Below are 19,390 nucleotides of genomic sequence, written 5' to 3' on the forward strand. Positions count from 1 at the left end.
AAGGGAGGATTGTGGTGTATGTAACCTGTTCCACCTTAAGAGAACTTAAGCCTGTTCCACCTTAAGAGATGTACTACTTTCTCTGGCTGCTGTATACGTAATACCGGTGGTGACCACCGGTATATAAGTACTGTGTAGTGATATTGTATTTAGTATAGTCCTGACCTCCAACTAGTAAAGACCTGTTGAACTTTATTCTTGTAGTCTGTGTCAGTAATTAATCTTAATACAACTGGAACACACAGACTTAACAGACACTTTATTCCAGGAGGCGGTCACACCCCTTAGGATAGGGTCTTCTGATTTGGTCAGTGGTCAGGGACAAGAGGATGCAACTGCGAGTGAGGCAGGTATAGGGACCCAGGAGGTGGAGGAGCCTCAGCCTTTGCAATTGTCCAACAGGTTTGAGGTTCTTGCGGCCTGTATGGATGAAAGCGCTGGCTGCAGGGTGGATGAGCAAACTGACCATGGCACCGAGGTACAGGAAGCCATTCAAGTGGGGGGAGTTACAAGGAGTGTAGTGGTAATTGGGGACAGCATAGTCAGGGGGATAGATACAGTTCTCTGTGGCCAAGAGCGAGAGTCCAGACGGCTGTGTTGCCTGCCCGGTGCCAGGGTTTGAGACATCTGTTCTGGGCTGGAGAGGAACTTGCAGTGGGAGGGGGAGGAGCCAGTGGTCATGGTCCATGTAGGTACCAATGACAGTTAGAACTAGGAAAGAGGTTCTGCTGAGAGTATGAGCAGCTAGGGGCTAAATTAAAAAGCAGAACCTCAAGGGTAATAATGTCTGCATTATTACCTGAGCCACGAGCAAATTGGCATAGGGTAAATAAAATTAGAGAGATGAATGCGTGGCTCAAAGACTAGTGTGGGAGAAATGGGTTTCGATTCCTGTGGCACTGGCACCAGTACTGGGGAAAGTGCAATCTGTATCGTTGGGACGGTCTTCACCTGAACCGTGCTGGGACCAGTCTTCTGGTGAGTAGAGAGGGCTTTAAACTAATTATTGGGGGCACGGGATCAAATTTGGGAAGATGTGGTAATTCAAAGATTAGAGACAAGGCAATAGAGAAAGGTATTAATATGGGAAATGATAAACAGACCGTGACAGGAAGGGTTAGAGAGTACAAATCCAAGAGTAAATCAACAGCTAAGGCTAGAGGTTACAAAAATAATAAAAGGACAAAACTAAAGGCTCTGCATCTGAATGCATGTAGCATTTGAAACAAAACAGATGAGCTAATAGCGCAAATAGAAATAAATAAATATAATCTGATAGCCATTACAGAAACATGGCTGCAGGATGACATAGATTGGGACCTGAATATTGAAGGGTACATGACATTTAGGAAGGACAGGAAGATGGGAAAAGATGGAGGGGTGGCTCTGTTAATTAATGATGGTATTAGCACAATAGAGAGGGATGACCTAAGTTCAGGAAACCAGGATGTAGAAGCGGTTTGGGTAGAAATGAGAAATAATAAAGGCAAGAAGTCACTTGTGGGAGTGGTGTACAGGCCCCCTAACAGTAACCACATGGTAGGATGGAGTATAAAGGAAGAAATAATGGGAGCTTGTCAGAAGGTTACGGCAATAATCATGGGGGAATTTAATCTGCACATAGACTGGAAAAATCAGATGGGCAAAGGTAGCCTAGATGAGGAGTTCATGGAATGTTTTCGGGATAGTTTCTTACAACAGCACGTTCTGGAGCCAACCAGAGAGTAGGCTATACTAGATCTGGTATTGGGCAACGAGATAGGATTAATTAATGACCTCATAGTGAAGACGCCCCTAGGTGGCAGCGCTCATAATATGATTGAATTTTACATTCAGTTTGAGAGAGAAGAGTGGGTCCAAGACTAGTATTTTAAACTTAAATAAGGGCAATTATGAGGGCATGAAAGCAGAGCTAGCTAAAGTGAACAGGCAAATTAGGTTAAGGGATAGGTCAATAGAGTTGCAGTGGCAGACATTTAAGGGAATATTTCAAAATACACAGAAGATATACCTTCCAACAAGGAAGAAAAATTCCAAGGGGAGGACCCACCATCCATGGTTAACTAAAAAAGTTAAAGATAGTATTAAACTTAAAGAAAAAGCATATAATTGCGCAAAGATGGGTGGCAGGTCAGAAAATTGGACAGAATATAAAAAACAGCAAAAGAATGACTAAAAGATTAATGAGAGAAAAATTAGAGTACAAGAGAAAGCTAGCTAGAAATATAAAAACAGATAGTAAGAGTTTCTATAGATATTTTAAAAAGAGTTAACAAAGTGAGCATTGATCGTATAAAAGGTGAGTCTGGGGAATTAATAATGGAAAATAAGGAGATAGCAGTTGAATTGAACAGGTATTTTGCATCGGTCTTCACTATAGAGGATACAAGTAATATCCCAGAAATAGCTGTAAATCAGGAAATGGAAGGGAGGGAGGAACTGAAGAAAATTATAATCACCAGGGAAGTGGTACTGAGCAAATTGTTGGAGCTGCGGGCTGACAAGTCCCCGGGTCCTGATGGACTTCATCCTAGGGTCTTGAAAGAAGTGGCTAGTGAGATAGTTGACGCGTTGGTTTTAATTTTCCAAAATTCCCTAGATTCGGGGAAGGTTCCATTAGATTGGAAAATAGCGAATGTAACTCCTTTATTCAAAAAGGGAGGGAGACAGAAAGCAGGAAACTACAGGCCAGTTGGCTTAACATCTGTCCTAGGGAAGATGTTAGAAGCTATTATTAAAGACATTATAGCAGGGCAATTAGAAAAGTTCAAAGTAATCAGGCAGAGTCACATGGTTTTGTGAAAGGGAAATCATGTTTAACCAATTTATTGGAGTTCTTTGAGGAAGTAACATGTGCTGTGGATAAAGGGGAACCGGTGGATGTACTGTACTTAGATTTCCAGAAGGCATTTGATAAGGTGCCACATCAAAGGTTATTGCGGAAAATAAAAGCTCATGGTGTAGGGAGTAACATATTGGCATGGATAGAAGATTGGCTAGCTAACAGAAAACAGAGAGTAGGCATAAATGGGTCATTTTCTGATTGGCAAGATGTCAGGAGCAGCAGGAGAGTACAGTGAGTATTTAAACTTATTTTGCAGGCTGTTTTTTCAAAGGCCGGTCAATCTCGCAGACCCGCGGCAGCGTTCCAGAGCCACACCACTATTCAAAAAGTGACACGGGCAAGAGGAAGCAGCTGATTGGGTGAGTACGGCCAGATGAGTATTTATATATATATACTCTATAGTTTGACAGTTAGGGTTAATAGTTTATAAAGTTTAGAAGGTCTTAATTTTTGTGGTTATAGTTTCTACGGTCTCTGTTGTGTAGCGGGGAGTGCTAGTAAACAAGGGCCCTTGAGTATATCATTTAATTGTAGTGTAATTAGTGGCATTGATTTGATTTAATTTAATTTAAATTAATTAAAGGGTAAGTGATGGCAACACAGCTCGGCCCCGTGGCATGCTCCTCCTGCATTATGTGGGAAATCAGGGACACTTCCTGTGTCCCTGACGACCATGTGTGTGGGAAATGTATGCAGCGGCAGCTACTGCCAGACCGCATTGCGGCGCTGGAGCTGTGGATGGATACACACTGGAGCATTTGCGATGCTGAGGATGTCATGGATATCACGTTTAATCAGTTAGTCACACCGCAGGTAAAGGCTGCACAGGCAGGAAGGGAATGGGTGACCGCCAGGCAGAGTCGTAGGTGCAGGCAGGTAATGCAGGGGTCCCCTGTGGCCATCCCCTTCTCAAACAGATATACCGCTTTGGATATTGTTGAGGGAGATGGCTTATCAGGGGAAGGCAGCAGCAGCCAACTTCCTGGCACCATGGGTGGTTCTACTGCACAGGACAGGAGGAAAAAGAGCGGGAGAGCTATAGTGATAGGGGATTCTATGTAAGGGGAATAGATAGGCGTATCTGCAGCCGCAAACGAGACTCCAGGATGGTATGTTGCCTCCCTGGTGCAAGGGTCAAGGATGTCTTGGAGCGGCTGCAGGGCATTCTGTAGGGGGAGGGTGAACAGCCAGTTGTCGTGGTGCATATACGTAGCAACGATATAGGTAAAAAACTGGATGAGGTCCTAAAAGCTGAATATAGGGAGTTAGGAGGTAAATTAAAAAATAGGACCTCAAAGGTAGTAATCTCAGGATTGCTACCAGTGCCACGTGCTAGTCAGAGTAGAAATAGAAGGATATTTCAGATGAATACGTGGCTAGAGGAATGATGCAAGGGGGAGGGTTTCAAATTCCTGGGACATTGGAACCAGTTCTGGGGGAGGTGGGACCAGTACAAACTGGACGGTTTGCACCTGGGCAGGACCGGGACCGATGTCCTAGGGGGAGTGTTTGCTAGTGCAGTTGGGGAGGGTTAAACTAAAATGGCAGGGGGTTGGGAACCTGTGCAGGGTGACAGAGGAAAGGGAAGCAAGGATAGAAGCAAAAGACAGGAAGGAGAAAAGCAAAAGTGGCAGTCAGAGAAATCAAGGGTGTAAATCAAACATGGCCATAGTAAATAATAATTCTAAAAGGTCTAAGAGTGTTAAAAAAACAAGCCTAAAGGCTTTGTGTCTTAATGCGAGGATCATTCGTAATAAAGTGGATGAATTACCTGCGCAAATACATGTAAACGGATATGATATAATTGGGATTATGGAGACATGGCTCCAAGATGACCAAGGCTGGGAATTCAACATCCAGGGGTATTCAATATTCAGGAAAGACAGGCAAAAAGGAAAAGGAGGTGGGGTAGCATTGCTGGTTAAAGAGGACATCAACACAATAGTAAGGAAGGATATTAGCTCTGATGATGTGGAATCTGTATGGGTAGAGCTGAGAAATACCATGGGGCAGAAAACGTTAGTGGGAGTTGTATACAGATCCCCAAACAGTAATGCTGAGGTTGGGGATGGCATTAAATGGGAAATTAGAGATGCGTGCAATAAGGGCACAGCAGTCATCATGGGTGACTTTAATCTACATATAGATTGGGCTAACCAAATTAGTAACAATACTGTGGAGGAGGAATTCCTGGAGTGTATACGGGATGGTTTCCTGGACCAATATGTCGAGGAACCAACTAGAGATCAGGCCATCTTAGACTGGGTATTATGTAATGAGAAAGGATTAATTAGCAATCTTGTTGTGCGAGGCCCCTTGGGGCGGAGCGATCATAATATGATCGAATTCTTCATTAAGATGGAGAGTGAAGTAGTTGACTCAGAGACTAGGGTCCTAAATTTAAATAAAGGAAACTTCATAAGGCGCAAGTTGGCTAGGATGGATTGGGGAACGTTACTTAAACATAGAAACATAGAAGATAGGAGCAGGAGTAGGCCAATTGGCCCCTCGAACCTGCTCTGCCATTCAATGGGATCATGGCTGATCATCCAAATTCAGTACCCGGTCCCTGCTTTCTCCCTATACCCCTTGATCCCTTTAGCCTTGAGAAATATATCCAACTCCTTCTTGAATATATTTAAAGGGTTGACGGTGGATAGGCAATGGCAAACATTTAAAGATCGCATGGATGAACTACAGAATTTGTTCATCCCTGTTTGGCATAAAAATAAAACAAAAAAGGTGACTCAACCGTGGCTAACAAGGGAAATTAGGGATAGCATAAGATCCAAGGAGAGGACATATAAATTGGCCAGAAAAAGCAGCAAACCTGAGGATTGGGAGCAGTTTAGGATTCAGCAAAGGAGGACAAAGGGATTAATTAAGAGGGGGAAAATAGAGTATGAGAGTAAGCTTTCAGGGAACATAAAAACTGACTGTAAAAGCTTCTATAGATATGTGAAGAGAAAAAGATTGGTGAAGTCAAGCGTAGGTCCCTTGCAGTCAGAATCAGGGGAATTTACAATGGGGAACAAAGAAATGGCAGACCAATTAACTATATACTTTGGTACTGTCTTCACAAAGGACACAAATAACCTCCCAGAGATGTCGGGGAACATAGGGTCTAATGAGAGGGAGGAACTGAATGAAATCAGTATTTGTAGTGAAATGGTGTTAGGGAAATTGACGGGATTGAAGGCCGATAAATCCCCAGGGTCTGATAATCTACATCCTAGGGTACTTAAGGAAGTGGCCCTAGAAATAGTAGAGGCATTGCTGGTCATCTTCCAAAATTCTATAAACTCTGGCACAGTTCCCATGGATTGGAGGGTAGCTAATGTAACCCCACTATTTAAAAAAGCTGGTAGAGAGAAAATGGGGAATTATATACCAGTAAGCCTGACATCGGTAGTGGGGAAAATGCTAGATTCCCATTATGAAAGATGTCATAGCAGAGCACTTGGAAAACAGGGACAGGATCGGACAAAGTCAACATGGATTTACAAAAGGTAAATCGTGCTTGACTAATCTACTGGAATTTTTTGAGGATGTAACTGGTAGAATAGATAAGGGAGAACCAGTGGATGTGGTGTATTTGGACTTTCAGAAGGCTTTCGATAAGGTCCCGCATAAGAGATTAGCGTGCAAAGTTAAAGCACATGGAATTGGGGGCAAGGTACTGATTTGGATAGAGGATTGGTTGGCAAACAGGAAGCAAAGAGTTGGAATAAACAGGTCTTTTTCCAAGTGGCAGGCAGTGACTAGTGGGGAACCGCAGGGATCGGTGCTAAGACCCCAGTTATTCACAATATATATTAATGATCTAGACGAGGAAACTAGATGTAATATCTCCAAGTTTGCAGACGACACAAAGCTGGGTGGGCGTGTGTGCTGTGAAGGGGATGCAGAGAAACTCCAGTATGATTTGGACAGGTTGGGTAATTGGGCAGATGCATGGCAGATGCAGTATAATGTCGATAAATGCGAGGTTATCCACTTTGGTGGCAAAAACAAGGCGGCAGATTATTATCTGAATGGCTCTCTCTTCTCTTAGGCAGTCCCTCAGAACCGAGGATGACTTGCTTCCACATTAAAAATGAGCTCGCAGGTGACTGTTGAGTCCAATGCGGGACCTAGTCTCTGTCACAGGTGGGGCAGACGGTGGTTGAAGGGGTGGGTGGGTGGGGTGCTTGGGTTGACATGCGTTCTTTGCGCTGCCTGCGCTTGGCTTCCACTTGCTCCCGGCGAAGAGACTCGAGGTGTTCGGCGCCTTCCCGGATGCTTCTCCTCCACTTTGTGCGGTCTTGGGCCAGGGATTCCCAGGTGTCAGTGGGGATGTTGCACTTTTTCAAGGAGGCTTTGAGGGTGTCCTTGAAGCGTTTCCTCTGCCCACCTGGGGCTCTCTTGCCGTGCCATAGCTCCGAGTAGAGCGCTTGTTTTGGGAGTCTCGTATCGGGCATGCGGACAATGTGACCCGTCCATCGGAGCTGATTGAGCATGGTCAAAGCTTCGATGCTGGGGATGTTGGCCTGAGCAAGAACACGGACGTTGGTGCGCCTATCCTGCCAATGGATTTGCAGGATATTGCGGAGGCAGCGTTGGTGATACCTCTCCAGTGCTTTGAGGTGCCTGCTGTACATGGCCCATGTCTCTGAGGCATACAGGAGGGCGGGTATCACTGCTGCTCTGTAGACCATGAGCTTAGTGCCGGGTTTGAGGTCCTGGTCTTCAAACACTCTCTTCCTCAGGCGACCGAAGGCTTCACTGGCACACTGAAGGCGGTGTTGGACTTCGTCGTCGACGTCTGCCCTGTTGACAGTAGGCTCCCGAGGTATGGAAAGTGGTCCACGTTGTCCAAGGCCTTGTCGTGGATTTTGTTAATCAGGGGGCAGCACAGTGTGGCGGGGGCATGTTGGTAGAGGACCATTGTCTTACGGATGTTTAGTGTAAGGCCCATGCTCTCGTATGCTTCGGTGAAGGTGTTTACGATGGTTTGGAGTTCAACCTCCGAGTGAGCGCAGACGCAAGCATCGTCTGCGTACTGTAATTCGACGACAGAGGATGGGACGACCTTGGATCTGGACTGGAGGCGACGGAGGTTGAACAGTTTCCCGTTTGTTCTGTAAATTAGCTCCACTTCAGTGGGGAGCTTACTGAGGGCGAGATGGAGCATTGCAGCAAGGAAGATTGAGAAGAGCGTTGGTGCAATGACACAGCCTTGCTTGACCCCGGTTCGTACGTGAATTGGGTCTGTGGTGGAAACGTTGGTCAGGATCACGGCTTGCATGTCGTTGTGAAGCAGGTGGAGGATAGTGACAAACTTTTGAGGGCAGCCAAATTTGAGGAGGCCACTCCATAATCCCTCACAGTTGACAGTGTCAAAGCCTTTGTGAGATCAAAGAAGGCCATGTACAGTGGTTGGTGCTGTTCCCTGAATTTCTCTTGTAATTGACGTGCGGTGAAGATCATGTCCATTGTGCCCCTCAGTGGGCGGAATCCGCATTGCGACTCTGGGAGGAGCTCTTCGGCCACTGGGAGAAGGCGATTGAGGAGGATTCTTGCGATGACTTTCCCTGTGGCAGATAGCAGGGAAACTCCTCTGTAATTACCGCAATCGGACTGGTCACCTTTCTTGAAGATGGTCACAATTACGGCGTCTCTGAGATCCCCTGGCATGCTCTCCTCCTTCCAGATAAAAGAAATGAGTTAATGAATTTGTGCCAGTAGTGCTTCTCCGCCATGCTTTAGTGCCTCGGTGGGGATTCCATCTGCTTCTGAGGCCTTGTTGTTCTTCAGTTGTCGGATGGCCTTTTCAACCTCATGCCGGGCTGGGGTTGTGCTGAGATGGTGGCGGGTAGCATGCTGTGGGATGGAGTTGAGGACACTCGTGTTGAAGACAGAGTCGTGGTTAAGGAGATCTTCGAAGTGCTCCTTCAAGCGTGCCCTGACTGCTTCCCTGTCCTTGATGAGTACCTCTCCGTTCTTGGCCCGCAGTGGGGAAGGGCCTTGGGTGCTTGGGCCATAGATGGTCTTGACTGCACTAAAGAATCCACACACGTCGTGGTTGTCGGCTAGCTGCTGGATCTCCTGCACTTTCTCCACTCACCATCTGTTCTTTAGGTCACGAGTTTTTTGTTGGACCTCGGCCTTCAGGCTTCTGTAGAGCTGCTTTCTTACTCTCGAGTTCTGTTGCTGCTTCCAGATCAGAAATGCCTTGCGCTTGCGGCTTATTAGCTCCTGGATCTCCTGGTCATTCTCGTCGAACCAGTCTTGGTGTTTCCTGGTTGAGTGACCGAGCGTCTCTTCACATGTGCTGATTATGGAGGCCTTGAGTGCAGACCAGACGCTGTGGGCACTCTGTGTCTCTGCATCACTGGGAGTCGACAGGCAATAGATTGGTAAAAGGGGAAGTGCAACGAGACCTGGGTGTCCTTGTGCACCAGTTGCTGAAGGTAAGCATGCAGGTGCAGCAGGCGGTTAAGAAGGCAAATGGTATGCTGGCCTTCATAGCGAGAGGATTCAAGTACAGGAGCAAGGATGTCTTGCTGCAGTTGCACAAGGCCTTGGTGAGACCACACCTTGAATATTGTGTGCAGTTTTGGTCGCCTTATCCGAGGAAGGATGTTCTTGCCATGGAGGGAGTGCAGCGAAGATTCACCAGACTGATACCTGGGATGGCAGGAATGACATATGAAGAGAGATTGGGTCGATTGGGCTTGTATTCACTAGAGTTTAGAAGAATGAGAGGGGATCTCATTGAAACTTATAAAATTCTAACAGGACTAGACAGACTAGATGCAGGAAGAATGTTCCCGATGGCGGGGAGTCCAGAACCAGGGGTCACAGTCTAAGGATAAGGGGTAAGCCATTTAGGACTGAGATGAGGAGGAATTTCTTCACCCAGAGAGTGATGAACCTGTGGAATTCTCTTCCACAGAAGGCCGTTGAGGCCAATTCATTAAATATATTCAAGGAGTTAGATATATTTCTTAAGGCTCAAGGGATCAAGGGATATGGGGAGAAAGCAGGGACAGGGTACTGAATTTGGATGATCAGCCATGATCTCATTAAATGGCGGAACAGGCTCGAGGGGCCGAATGGCCTACTTCTGCTCCTATCTTCTATGTTTCTATGTAATGAGTGGTGTGCCACAGGGATCAGTGCTGGGGCCTCAACTTTTTACAATTCATATAAATGACTTGGATGAAGGGACCGAAGGCATGGTTGCTAAATTTGCTGATGACACAAAGATAAGTAGGAAAGTAAATTGTAAAGAGGATATAAGGAGGCTACAAAGGGATGTAGATAGGTTAAGTGAGTGGGCAAAGATCTGGCAAATGGAGTATAATGTGGGAAAATGTGAAGTTGTCCATTTTGGCAGGAAGAATAAAAAAGCAGCATATTATCTAAATGGTGAGAGATTGCAGAGCTCTGAGATGCAGAGTGATCTGGGTGTCCTAGTGCATGAATCACAAAAGGTTAGCATGTAGGTACAGCAAGTAATTAGGAAAGCTAATAGAATGTTATTGTTTATTGCGAGGGGAATTGAATACAAAAGTAGGGAGGTTATGCTTCAGTCATACAGAGCATTGGTGAGACCACATCTGGAGTACTGTGTACAGTATTGGTCTCCTTATTTAAGGAAGGATGTAAATGCGCTGGATGCAGTTCAGAGAAGGTTTACTAGACTAACACCTGGTATGGGTGGGTTGTCTTATGAGGAAAGGTTGGACAGGCTAGGCTTATATCCACTGGAGTTTAGAAGAGTAAGAGGTGACTTGATTAAAACCTATAAGATCCTAAGGGGTCTGGACAGGGTGGATGTGGAGAGGATGTTTCCTCTTGTGGGAGAATCTAGAACTAGGGGGTCACTGTTTAAAAATAAGGGGTCGTCCATTTAAGACAGAGATGAGGAGAATTTTTTTTCTCACAGAGGGTCGTGAGTCTTTAGAACTCTCTTCCTCAGAGGGTGGTGGAAGCAGAGTCTTTGAATAGTTTTAAGGCAGAGGTAGAGTCTTGGTAAGCAAGGGGGTGAAAAGTTATCAGGGGTAGGCGTGAATGTGGAGTAATCAGATCTGCCATGATTTTATTGAATGGCAGAGCAGGCTCGAAGGGCTGAGTGGCCTACTCCTGCTCCAAATTCATATGTTTGTATGTATGTTCGTATTTTTGATTACTATGCACTCATATCAGCGGAATGCAAGCCTGAGGAAATCACGTTTACACTGAGCAGGCTGGAGGGGCCCAATGGCCTACTCCTACTCCTATTTCTTATTTATAGTGCTCTGGTCAGATCACACCCGAGAGGTTTAGGGAGGGAATTCCAGCGCTTAGGGCCTCGGCAGCTGAAAGCACAGCCGCTAATGGTGGAGCGATTAAAATCGGGGATGCGCAAGAGGCCAGAAGTGGAGGAGCCCAGTGATCTCGGAGACATTCAAATCATTACCAATGTAGAGAAGCTTGAGCTAAAGCGAACAGGGATTTGGGTTGTATTAATGGAACCATTCAGTATAAATCAAAAGACATTAGTTTGTCACTATACAGGTTGCTGGTCAGACCGTATCTGAAGTACTGTGCCTAGTTTTGGTCCCTCCACATGGTGGGTGATATAGTGGCCTTGGGAAAGGTCCACAGGAGAGCTACGAAAATGATTCCAATATTAAATAATCTCAGCTACTCAGATAGGCTCCAGGGCCTTGGTCTTTAGAGCAGCGTAGACTTAGAGGTGACCCAATAGAAGTCTATAAAGTAATTAAAGGGCTGGATAGTGTGCCTATTGATAGATTATTCCAGTTTAACAGATTGGGGAGGACCAGGGTGCATGTGTTTAAACTATCTAAGAGTAGGAATAGACTGGATGTTAGGTGGTTCTTCTTTTCCCAGATAGTGAGCCTCTGGAAAAACTTACATCTCGAACACTTTCCAGTTCTGACAAAAGGTCATCAACCTGAAACGTTAACTCAGTTTCTCTCTCCACAGATGCTGCCTGACCTGCTGAGTATTTCCAGCATTTTCTGTTTTATCACTGGACTACATTGCCAGCTGGTGTGGTGGGTGCTGTATGACTTCAAGAGGGAGCGGGACCGGGTCTTGATTGGAGCAGAGATCGCATCATATAGAAGGTAAATGTCTTTATAGATAACACTAGGTTCATGTCATCTCCTGGACTGGTGGTGATCACCTGGGGGGGGCGGGGGGGGCGGGGGAAAGAGGAATTTTCCACAGTATTTTTTCCCCTTACTGGCCCTGGTTTTTTTTCTCTCTCCCAGCAGATTAGAGCGGACCTGAGAGGGAGCAAGAGCGGAGCCTGAGGATATAAAGAGCATGGCAGAGCGAGGCCCGAGAGCGGAGGCAGCAGACCTGACAACAAAAACAAGGAATGACGTCACAGGAAAGCAGGGAAGTGTTTGGTTGGTCAGTATTTCTCTCCTTATCTTGAGCATTGGTTTAAATTAAGAGCCGGGATTAAAAACTAAACGTTCAAAAAGGGGGAGCTGATTGGTGAGTTTCTGTTAAGTGTTTTTACTTGGCTTTATATTTTTAAGTTTATTCCAGCTAGGTTAGTAAATACTCTGTTAATTAGAGGTATGGCAGGGCAACTCGCTCCCGTGGAGTGCACATCCTCTGCCATGCGGGAAGTCCTGGACACCTCCCGTGGTCTGGACGACCACATGTGCGGGAAGTGTCACCAGCTACAGCAGCTCGAGCTTGAGCGGCGGCTGCAATCACTGCTGTGCATCCGCGAGGCTGAGAGCTACGTGGATAGCACGTTTCGGGAGGTGGTCTCCCCGCAGTTTAAGAGTGTGCAGGCAGAGGGAATGGGTGATGGTCAGACAGAAGAGGAGGACCAGGCAGGTAGTGCAGGAATCCCCTGAGCCCATCTTGCTCACCAACCAGTATTCGGTGCTGAGTACTGGCGAGGGAGATGGTTCCTCTGGGGAGTGCAGCCAGAGCCAAGTCCACAGCACTCAGCTGCACAGGCGGGGGGGGGGGGGGAAAGAGGAGAGGGAGAGCAATAGTGATAGGGGATTCAATAGTTAGGGGAGCAGCCAGGCGGTTCTGCGGCTGCAGACGTGACCCCAGGATGGTATGTTGCCTCCCTGGTTCCAGGGTCAAGGATGTCACTGAACAGCTGCAGGGCATTCTGAGGGGGGAGGGTGAACAGCCAGAGGTCGTGGTCTATATCGGTACCAATGACATAGGTAGGAAGAGGGAAAGGTCCTGCAGGCAGAGTTTAGGGAGCTAGGAAAGAGGTTAAAAAGCAGGACCTCAAAGGTAGTAATCACCGGATTACTACCAGTGCCACGTGCTAGTGAGTACAGAAATAGGAAGATAGAGCAGATGAATGCGTGGCTGGAGAGATGGTGTAGGAGGGAGGGCTTTAGATTCCTGAGGAATTGGAACCGTTTCTGGGGGAGTGGGACCTCTACAAGCCAGACGGGTTGCACCTCAACGGGAACGGGACCAATATCCTCATGGGAGGGTTTGCTAGTGCTGTTGGGGAGGGTTTGAACTAGCTTGGCAGAGGGATGGGAACCTAAGTATAGTGTCAATAGGGAGGGAAAAAAAACTGGAATTGGAAAACAAAAATGTAGAAAGTAAATTGGAAGGACAGAGGAATCAAGGGCTAGATAGTAGTCAACAAGGAGGTTTGCCTGTACTAAGTGGTATATACTTCAATGCAAGGAGTATAGCGAACAAGGCAGATGAGCTGAGGGCACAGGTAGATACTTGGGACTATGATATTATAGCTATTATTACAGAGACGTGACTGAAAGAGGGGCAGGTATGGCAGCTCAACATTCCTGGTTACAGGATTTTCAGACGGGATAGAGAGGGAGGTAAAAAGGGAGGGGGGTCGCAGTATTGATTAAAGAAACTATTACAGCTGTGAGGAGGGATGATATGTTGGAGGGATCATCAAGTGAGGCCATATGGATCGAATTGAAAAACAAAAAAGGGGCGATCACACTGCTGGGAGTGTACTACAGACCCCCAAACAGTGAGAGGGAGATAGAAGAGCAAATATGTAGACAAAATTCTGAGAAGTGCAAAAACTATAGGGCAGTAATAGTAGGGGATTTCAACTACCCCAACATTAACTGGGATAAAATTAGTGTGAAAGGTATAGAGGGTGCGGAATTCCTAAAATGCATCCAGGAGAACTTTTTTAGCCAGTATGTAGCAAGCCCAACAAGGGAGGGGGCGGTTCTGGACTTAGTTTTAGGGAATGAAGCTGGGCAGGTAGAAGGCCTATCAGTGGGGGAGCATTTTGGTGCTAGTGACCATAATTGTTAGATTTAAAGGTAGTTATGGAAAAGGACAAGGATAAACCATGAATAAAAATTCTAAATTGGGGAAAAGCAAATTTTGCTAAGCTCAGAGGGGATTTAGCCATAGTGGACTGGAAACAGCTACTTGAAGGTAAATCAGTGTCAGAGCAGTGGGAGGCATTCAAGGAGGAGATCCGGAGGGTTCAGACCAAATATGTGCCCCTAAAGAAAAAAGGTGGGACTAACAAATCTAGAGCCCCCTGGATGTCTAGGGACATACAGGGTAGGATAAAGAAAAAAAGGGAGACGTATGACAGATACCGAGAGCTAAATACTCCAGAATCTTTAGAGGAGTACAGAAAGTGCAAGGGTGCAATTAAAAAGGATAGTAGGAAAGCAAAGAGAGAGCATGAAAAATTCTTGGCAAGTAAAATCAAGGGAAACCCAAAGATGTTTTAGAAATATATTAAGAGTAAGAGGATAACTAAAGAAAGGGTAGGGCCTATTAGAGATCATGAGGGTAATTTGTGTGTGGAGGCAGGAGACGTCGGTAGGGTTCTTAATGAATACTTTGCGTGTGTTTTCACAAAGGAGAGGGGCGAAGCAGACATTGCTATCGGGGGGAGGAGTGTGAAATATTAGATGAAATAAACATAGTAAGAGAGGAAGTATTAAGGGGTTTTAGCAGCTTTAAAAGTGGATAAATCCCCAGGCCCAGATGAAATGTATCCCAGGGTGTTAAGCGAAGCAAAAGAGGAAATAGCAGAGGCCCTGACCATGATTTCTCAATCCTCTCTGGCTTCAGGTGTGGTGCTGGACTGGAGGACTGCTAATGTGGTACCCTTGTTTAAAAAGGGAGAAAAGGATAGACCGAATAATTACAGACCAGTCAGCCTAACCTCGGTGGTGGGAAAATTATTGGAAAGAATTCTGAAGGACAAGATAAATCTTCATTTAGAAAGACACAGATTAATCAAGGATAGTCAGCATGGATTAATTAAGGGATGGTCGTGTTTGAATTTTTTGAGGAGGTAACAAGGAGGGTAGATGAGGGTAGTGCATTTGATGTAGTGTATATGGACTTTAGCAAGGCTTTTGATAAGGTTCCACATGGCAGACTAGTCATGAAGTTAAAAGCCCATGGGATCCAAGGCAAAGTGTCAAGTTGGATTCAAAACTTGCTCGGAGACAGGAAGCAGAGGGTAATGGTTGATGGGTGTTTTTGTGACTGGAAGGCTGTTTCCAGTGGGGTTCCGCAGGGCTCAGTACTAGGTCCCTTGTTTTTTGTGGTATATATTAATGATCTAGACTTGAATATAGGGGGTATGATTAAGAAGTTTGCAGATGATACTAAAATTGGCTGTGTGGCTGATACTGAAGAAGGAAGCTGTAGACTGCAGGAAGATATCAATAAATTGGTCAGATGGGCAGAACAGTGGCAAATGGAATTCAATCCAGAGAAGTGTGAGGTAATGCATTTGGGGAGGGCTAAGGAAAGGGAATACACATTAAATGGTAGGCCACGGAGTAGTGTAGAAGAACAAAGGGACCTTGGAGTGCATGTCCACAGATCCCTGAAGGTAGCAGGCCAGGTAGATAAGGTGGTTAAGAAGGCATACGGAATGCTTGCCTTTATTAGCCGTGGCATAGAATACAAGAGCAGGGGGGTTATGCTTCAACTGTATAAAACACTAGCTGGGCCTCAGCTAGAGCACTGCGTGCAGTTCTGGTCACCACATTACAGGAAAGATGTGATTGCACTAGAGAGGGTACAGAGGAGATTTATAAGGATGTTGCCGGGAGTAGAGAATCTTAGCTATGAGGAAAGACTGGATAGGCTAGGTCTGTTTTCCTTGGAACAGAGGAGGCTGAGGGGAGACCTTATTGAGGCGTATAAAATTATGAGGGGCCTAGATAGAGTGGATAGAAAGGACCTATTTCCCTTAGCAAAGGGGTCAAAAACCAGGGGGCACAGATTTAAAGTAATTGGTGGAAGGTTTAGAGGGGATTTGAGGGGAAATTTCTTCACCCAGAGGGTTGTGGGGGTCTGGAACTCACTGCCTGAAAGGGTGGTAGAGGCAGAAACCCTAACCACATTTAAAAAGTACTTGGATGTGCACTTGGGTTGCTCTAACCTGCAGGGCTACGGACCAAGAGCTGGGAAGTGGGATTAGGCTGGATAGCTCTTTGTTGGCCGGTGCGGACACGATGGGCTGAAATGGCCTCCTGCCATGCTGTAACTTTCTATGATTCTATGATTACATGGCTGTGGGGAGCGGGTGAAGGAAGTGTTTGGTCACGATACTCCAGCCAGCATGGTGTGGGGCAGGATTGATGATCCAGCTGGCCTTTTCAATTTTGAATGCTTGTAAATCCCGGATGCAATGCAGAGAAGAATCAATAAATTGATCCCTAGTGTTGAGGGACTGAGTTCCAAGAAAAGACAGGAGAAACTTGAGCTTTCAGCCTTAAAAGGAGGCAGCTGAGAGGGAACGTCATAAAGATATACAAGATAGTAAATAAATGGTATAGCAAATAAATGGTATAGCAAAGGGAAATCCAACTACTTCAAATTAAATTGTAACAGTAGGAGAAGGTGGTATCGGTCATATTAGTGAAAGGTAAACTTGGGACTGATGTCAGGAAAAGTCTTGCTCACACAAACAGTGATCAGTGGGATTCTAAACACGATACAAGCTGGACATCTGGTCGCAAATACACTACAAAATATTCAGATTTCCAACAAAGAGAAAAAACACACAATGCTCTTCCTTCCGCTACTGCTCTTATGCAGTTTCTCTCAACAGCAGTCAGAAAAGCTATCAGCCAGCTGCATTCACAATTGTCACTGGGCACTGCTGCCTCTGGAACTATCAATGAAAACCACTTTAAGTGGGTTTTGGCATCAGTGGAAACAGCAGCATCGCCTTATTTACTTAACTGTGCTGATACCAAAATCAGGGCTATTATGCACAACAATGCAGCCTTAAAGAGGCAGTGTCACTTGGCTAACTGACTTACAAAACATTACATTTGTAACAAATAAAAACAGAAAATGCTGGAAATATTCAGCAAGTCAGGCAGCATCTGTGGAGAAAGAAACAAAGTTAATCCTTCAGGTCGATGACCTTTCATCAGAAGTGGAAAAAGTTAAAAGTTGTATTTGGTTTTAAGCAATTACAGAGGCAGGTAAAGGGGAGGAAAGAACAAAAGGGAAGGTTTGTGATAGGGTGGAAGGCAGGAGAGATTAAATGACAAAAGGGATGATAGTACAAGGCAAAAGGGGATGGCAATGGAATAAGCAAAGAAACAAAAGATGGATCTAGAGGTGTAAATCAGAATGGAGAATCATTATCAACAGCTGCTGTCCAAAAAATTGGGGGCAGTGCTTATGATATGAAATTATTGAACTCAATGTTGAAGGCTGTAAAGTGCCTAATCGAAAGACGAGGTGCTGTTCCCCGAGTTTACGTCGAGTTTAATTGGAACTGTGTAGGAGGCTGAGGACAAAGAGGTCAGAGTAGGAGTGGGGCAGAGAATTAAAATTTGTAACAATGTCAGCACGCTGTACCTGCACAGACGTTTTTCAGCTTTAATAACAAAGGTGGTTAAAAACTGTTCCTACTCCTGAAAGAGGCGTGCATATTTTAAGCAAGACGCCACCCTAAAATGCTAAGTGAAACTTGCAGCAGTTTGCCCAGCGTTGAGAAGAGTGCAGTTTAAACAGTCCAAATTTACACAAAGAGTGCACTCATTAACTGGAGAGCACTGCTTTGACAGGATCTTGCTGTTAAAAGACTTGCATTTATATAGCGCCTTTCACCACCACCAGACCTAAGCACTTTACAGCTAATGAAGTCCTTTTGGAGTGTAGTCACTGTTGATTGTAATGTGGGAAACGCGGCAGCCAAATTGCGCACAGCAAGCTCCCACAAACAGCAATGCGATGATAACCAGGTAATCTGTTTTTGTTATGTTGATTGAGGGATAAATATTGGCCAGGACAAAATGTGTTGTAACAACAGCACTGCCAACGGGTGTGAGCAGCTCTCTTGAATGGAGCTGTCAACGCGGAACAACAACTTCTCACCAGCGAGTCAGATTCTTGCAAAGCCCTTGAACAGGCGCGAGCCCCTGTAATGGCCGGCACGTGACCGCGCGGCTGCGCTTGATTGACAGGCGGGCGGGCGGCGGGTCCCCGGGACCCGTCACTCAGGGCCGCCTCCCGTCACCCGGCCCCATCCTCTCACCTTAATCCTGCTGCCCGCCGCCGCCGGGACCCGCTGCTGAGAACCGGGCGCGGGGAACTGAGACGGGGCGTTCAACATCTCCGGCCTCTTCAGCAGCGCTGTCCCTTCCGTTATATTCCAGGGGCGAGAAGGGAAGGACTCTTCCGGTTGTCGCCCGACTCGCCGCTCACGCCAGTGCTCGAAGCTCAGCCAGGCCCTGAAGGTCAATGAGCATGCGCAGTGGGGAATGGCTTTCTGGGAGTTGTAGTCTTCCCCCCCCTCACTCACACGCACACACACACACCGTGGGCACCTATAAAAGGGGTGAAAAGCATAAATGCTGCAGATTTGCTGGAAATCTGAATACATCATCAGGATTCTCGTTCTACCTGGACCCCTCCCTCTGGCCTCTTAACCTCTCTAGATCTTTTCATTGCAAACTGCCGGCATGACATCGGTTGTCTCCATTTCTCTGCTCCCCTCACTCACTCCAACCTACCTCCCTCTGAACTTGCAGCGCTCCATTCTCTCAGATCCAACCCCGACATTGTCATTAAACCTGCTGACAAGGGTGGTGCTGTTGTTTGACGAACCTACCTCTACCTAGCGGAAGCTGAACACCAACTCTCCGACACCTCCTACCTCCGCCTGGACCATGACCCCACTACCGAACATCAAGCCACCGTTTCCAAGACTGTCACTGACCTCATCTCCTCTGGAGATCTTCCCCCCACAGCCGTCAACCTCATAGTTCCCCAACCCCGCACAGCCCGCTTCTACCTCCTTCCCAAGATCCACAAACAGGACTGCCCTGGTAGACCCATCTTTCAGCCTGTTCTTGCCCCACGGAACTTATCTCTTCCTAACTCGACTCTTTTTTCTCCCCTTGTCCAGTCTCTTCCCACCTACATCCGCGACTCTTCTGACGCCCTCCGCCACTTTTACCAGTTTCCTGGCCCCAACCACCTCCTATTCACCATGGACGTACAATCCCTCTACACCTCTATTATGTCCGTGTATAATTGAGACACGGACTGCAGGGG

The 19,390-nt window shown here is 46.3% G+C and overlaps 1 protein-coding gene across 3 annotated transcripts in view; it reads right to left on the reverse strand.

The window, feature by feature from the left end:
- The window catches only part of cyb5r4 (cytochrome b5 reductase 4), a 221,197-nt gene extending 202,623 nt beyond the window's left edge, over nt 1-18,574 (reverse strand). For 2 of the 3 annotated variants that reach the window (XM_085997707.1, XM_085997708.1), the window contains exon 1: nt 18,369-18,574. In XM_085997707.1, coding sequence (XP_085853833.1) covers nt 18,369-18,446 — 78 coding nt within the window. In that variant the 5' untranslated portion in view covers nt 18,447-18,574. The remainder of the gene's footprint in view (nt 1-18,368) is intronic. The other variant, XM_085997706.1, reaches the window with a different exon arrangement.
- Nucleotides 18,575-19,390: the final 816 nt, after the last annotated feature.

This window comes from Somniosus microcephalus, chromosome 9 (genome assembly GCF_052327205.1).
Source record: "Somniosus microcephalus isolate GS21.2 chromosome 9, FLI_Smic_1.0, whole genome shotgun sequence".
Lineage (NCBI taxonomy): Eukaryota > Metazoa > Chordata > Chondrichthyes > Squaliformes > Somniosidae > Somniosus > Somniosus microcephalus.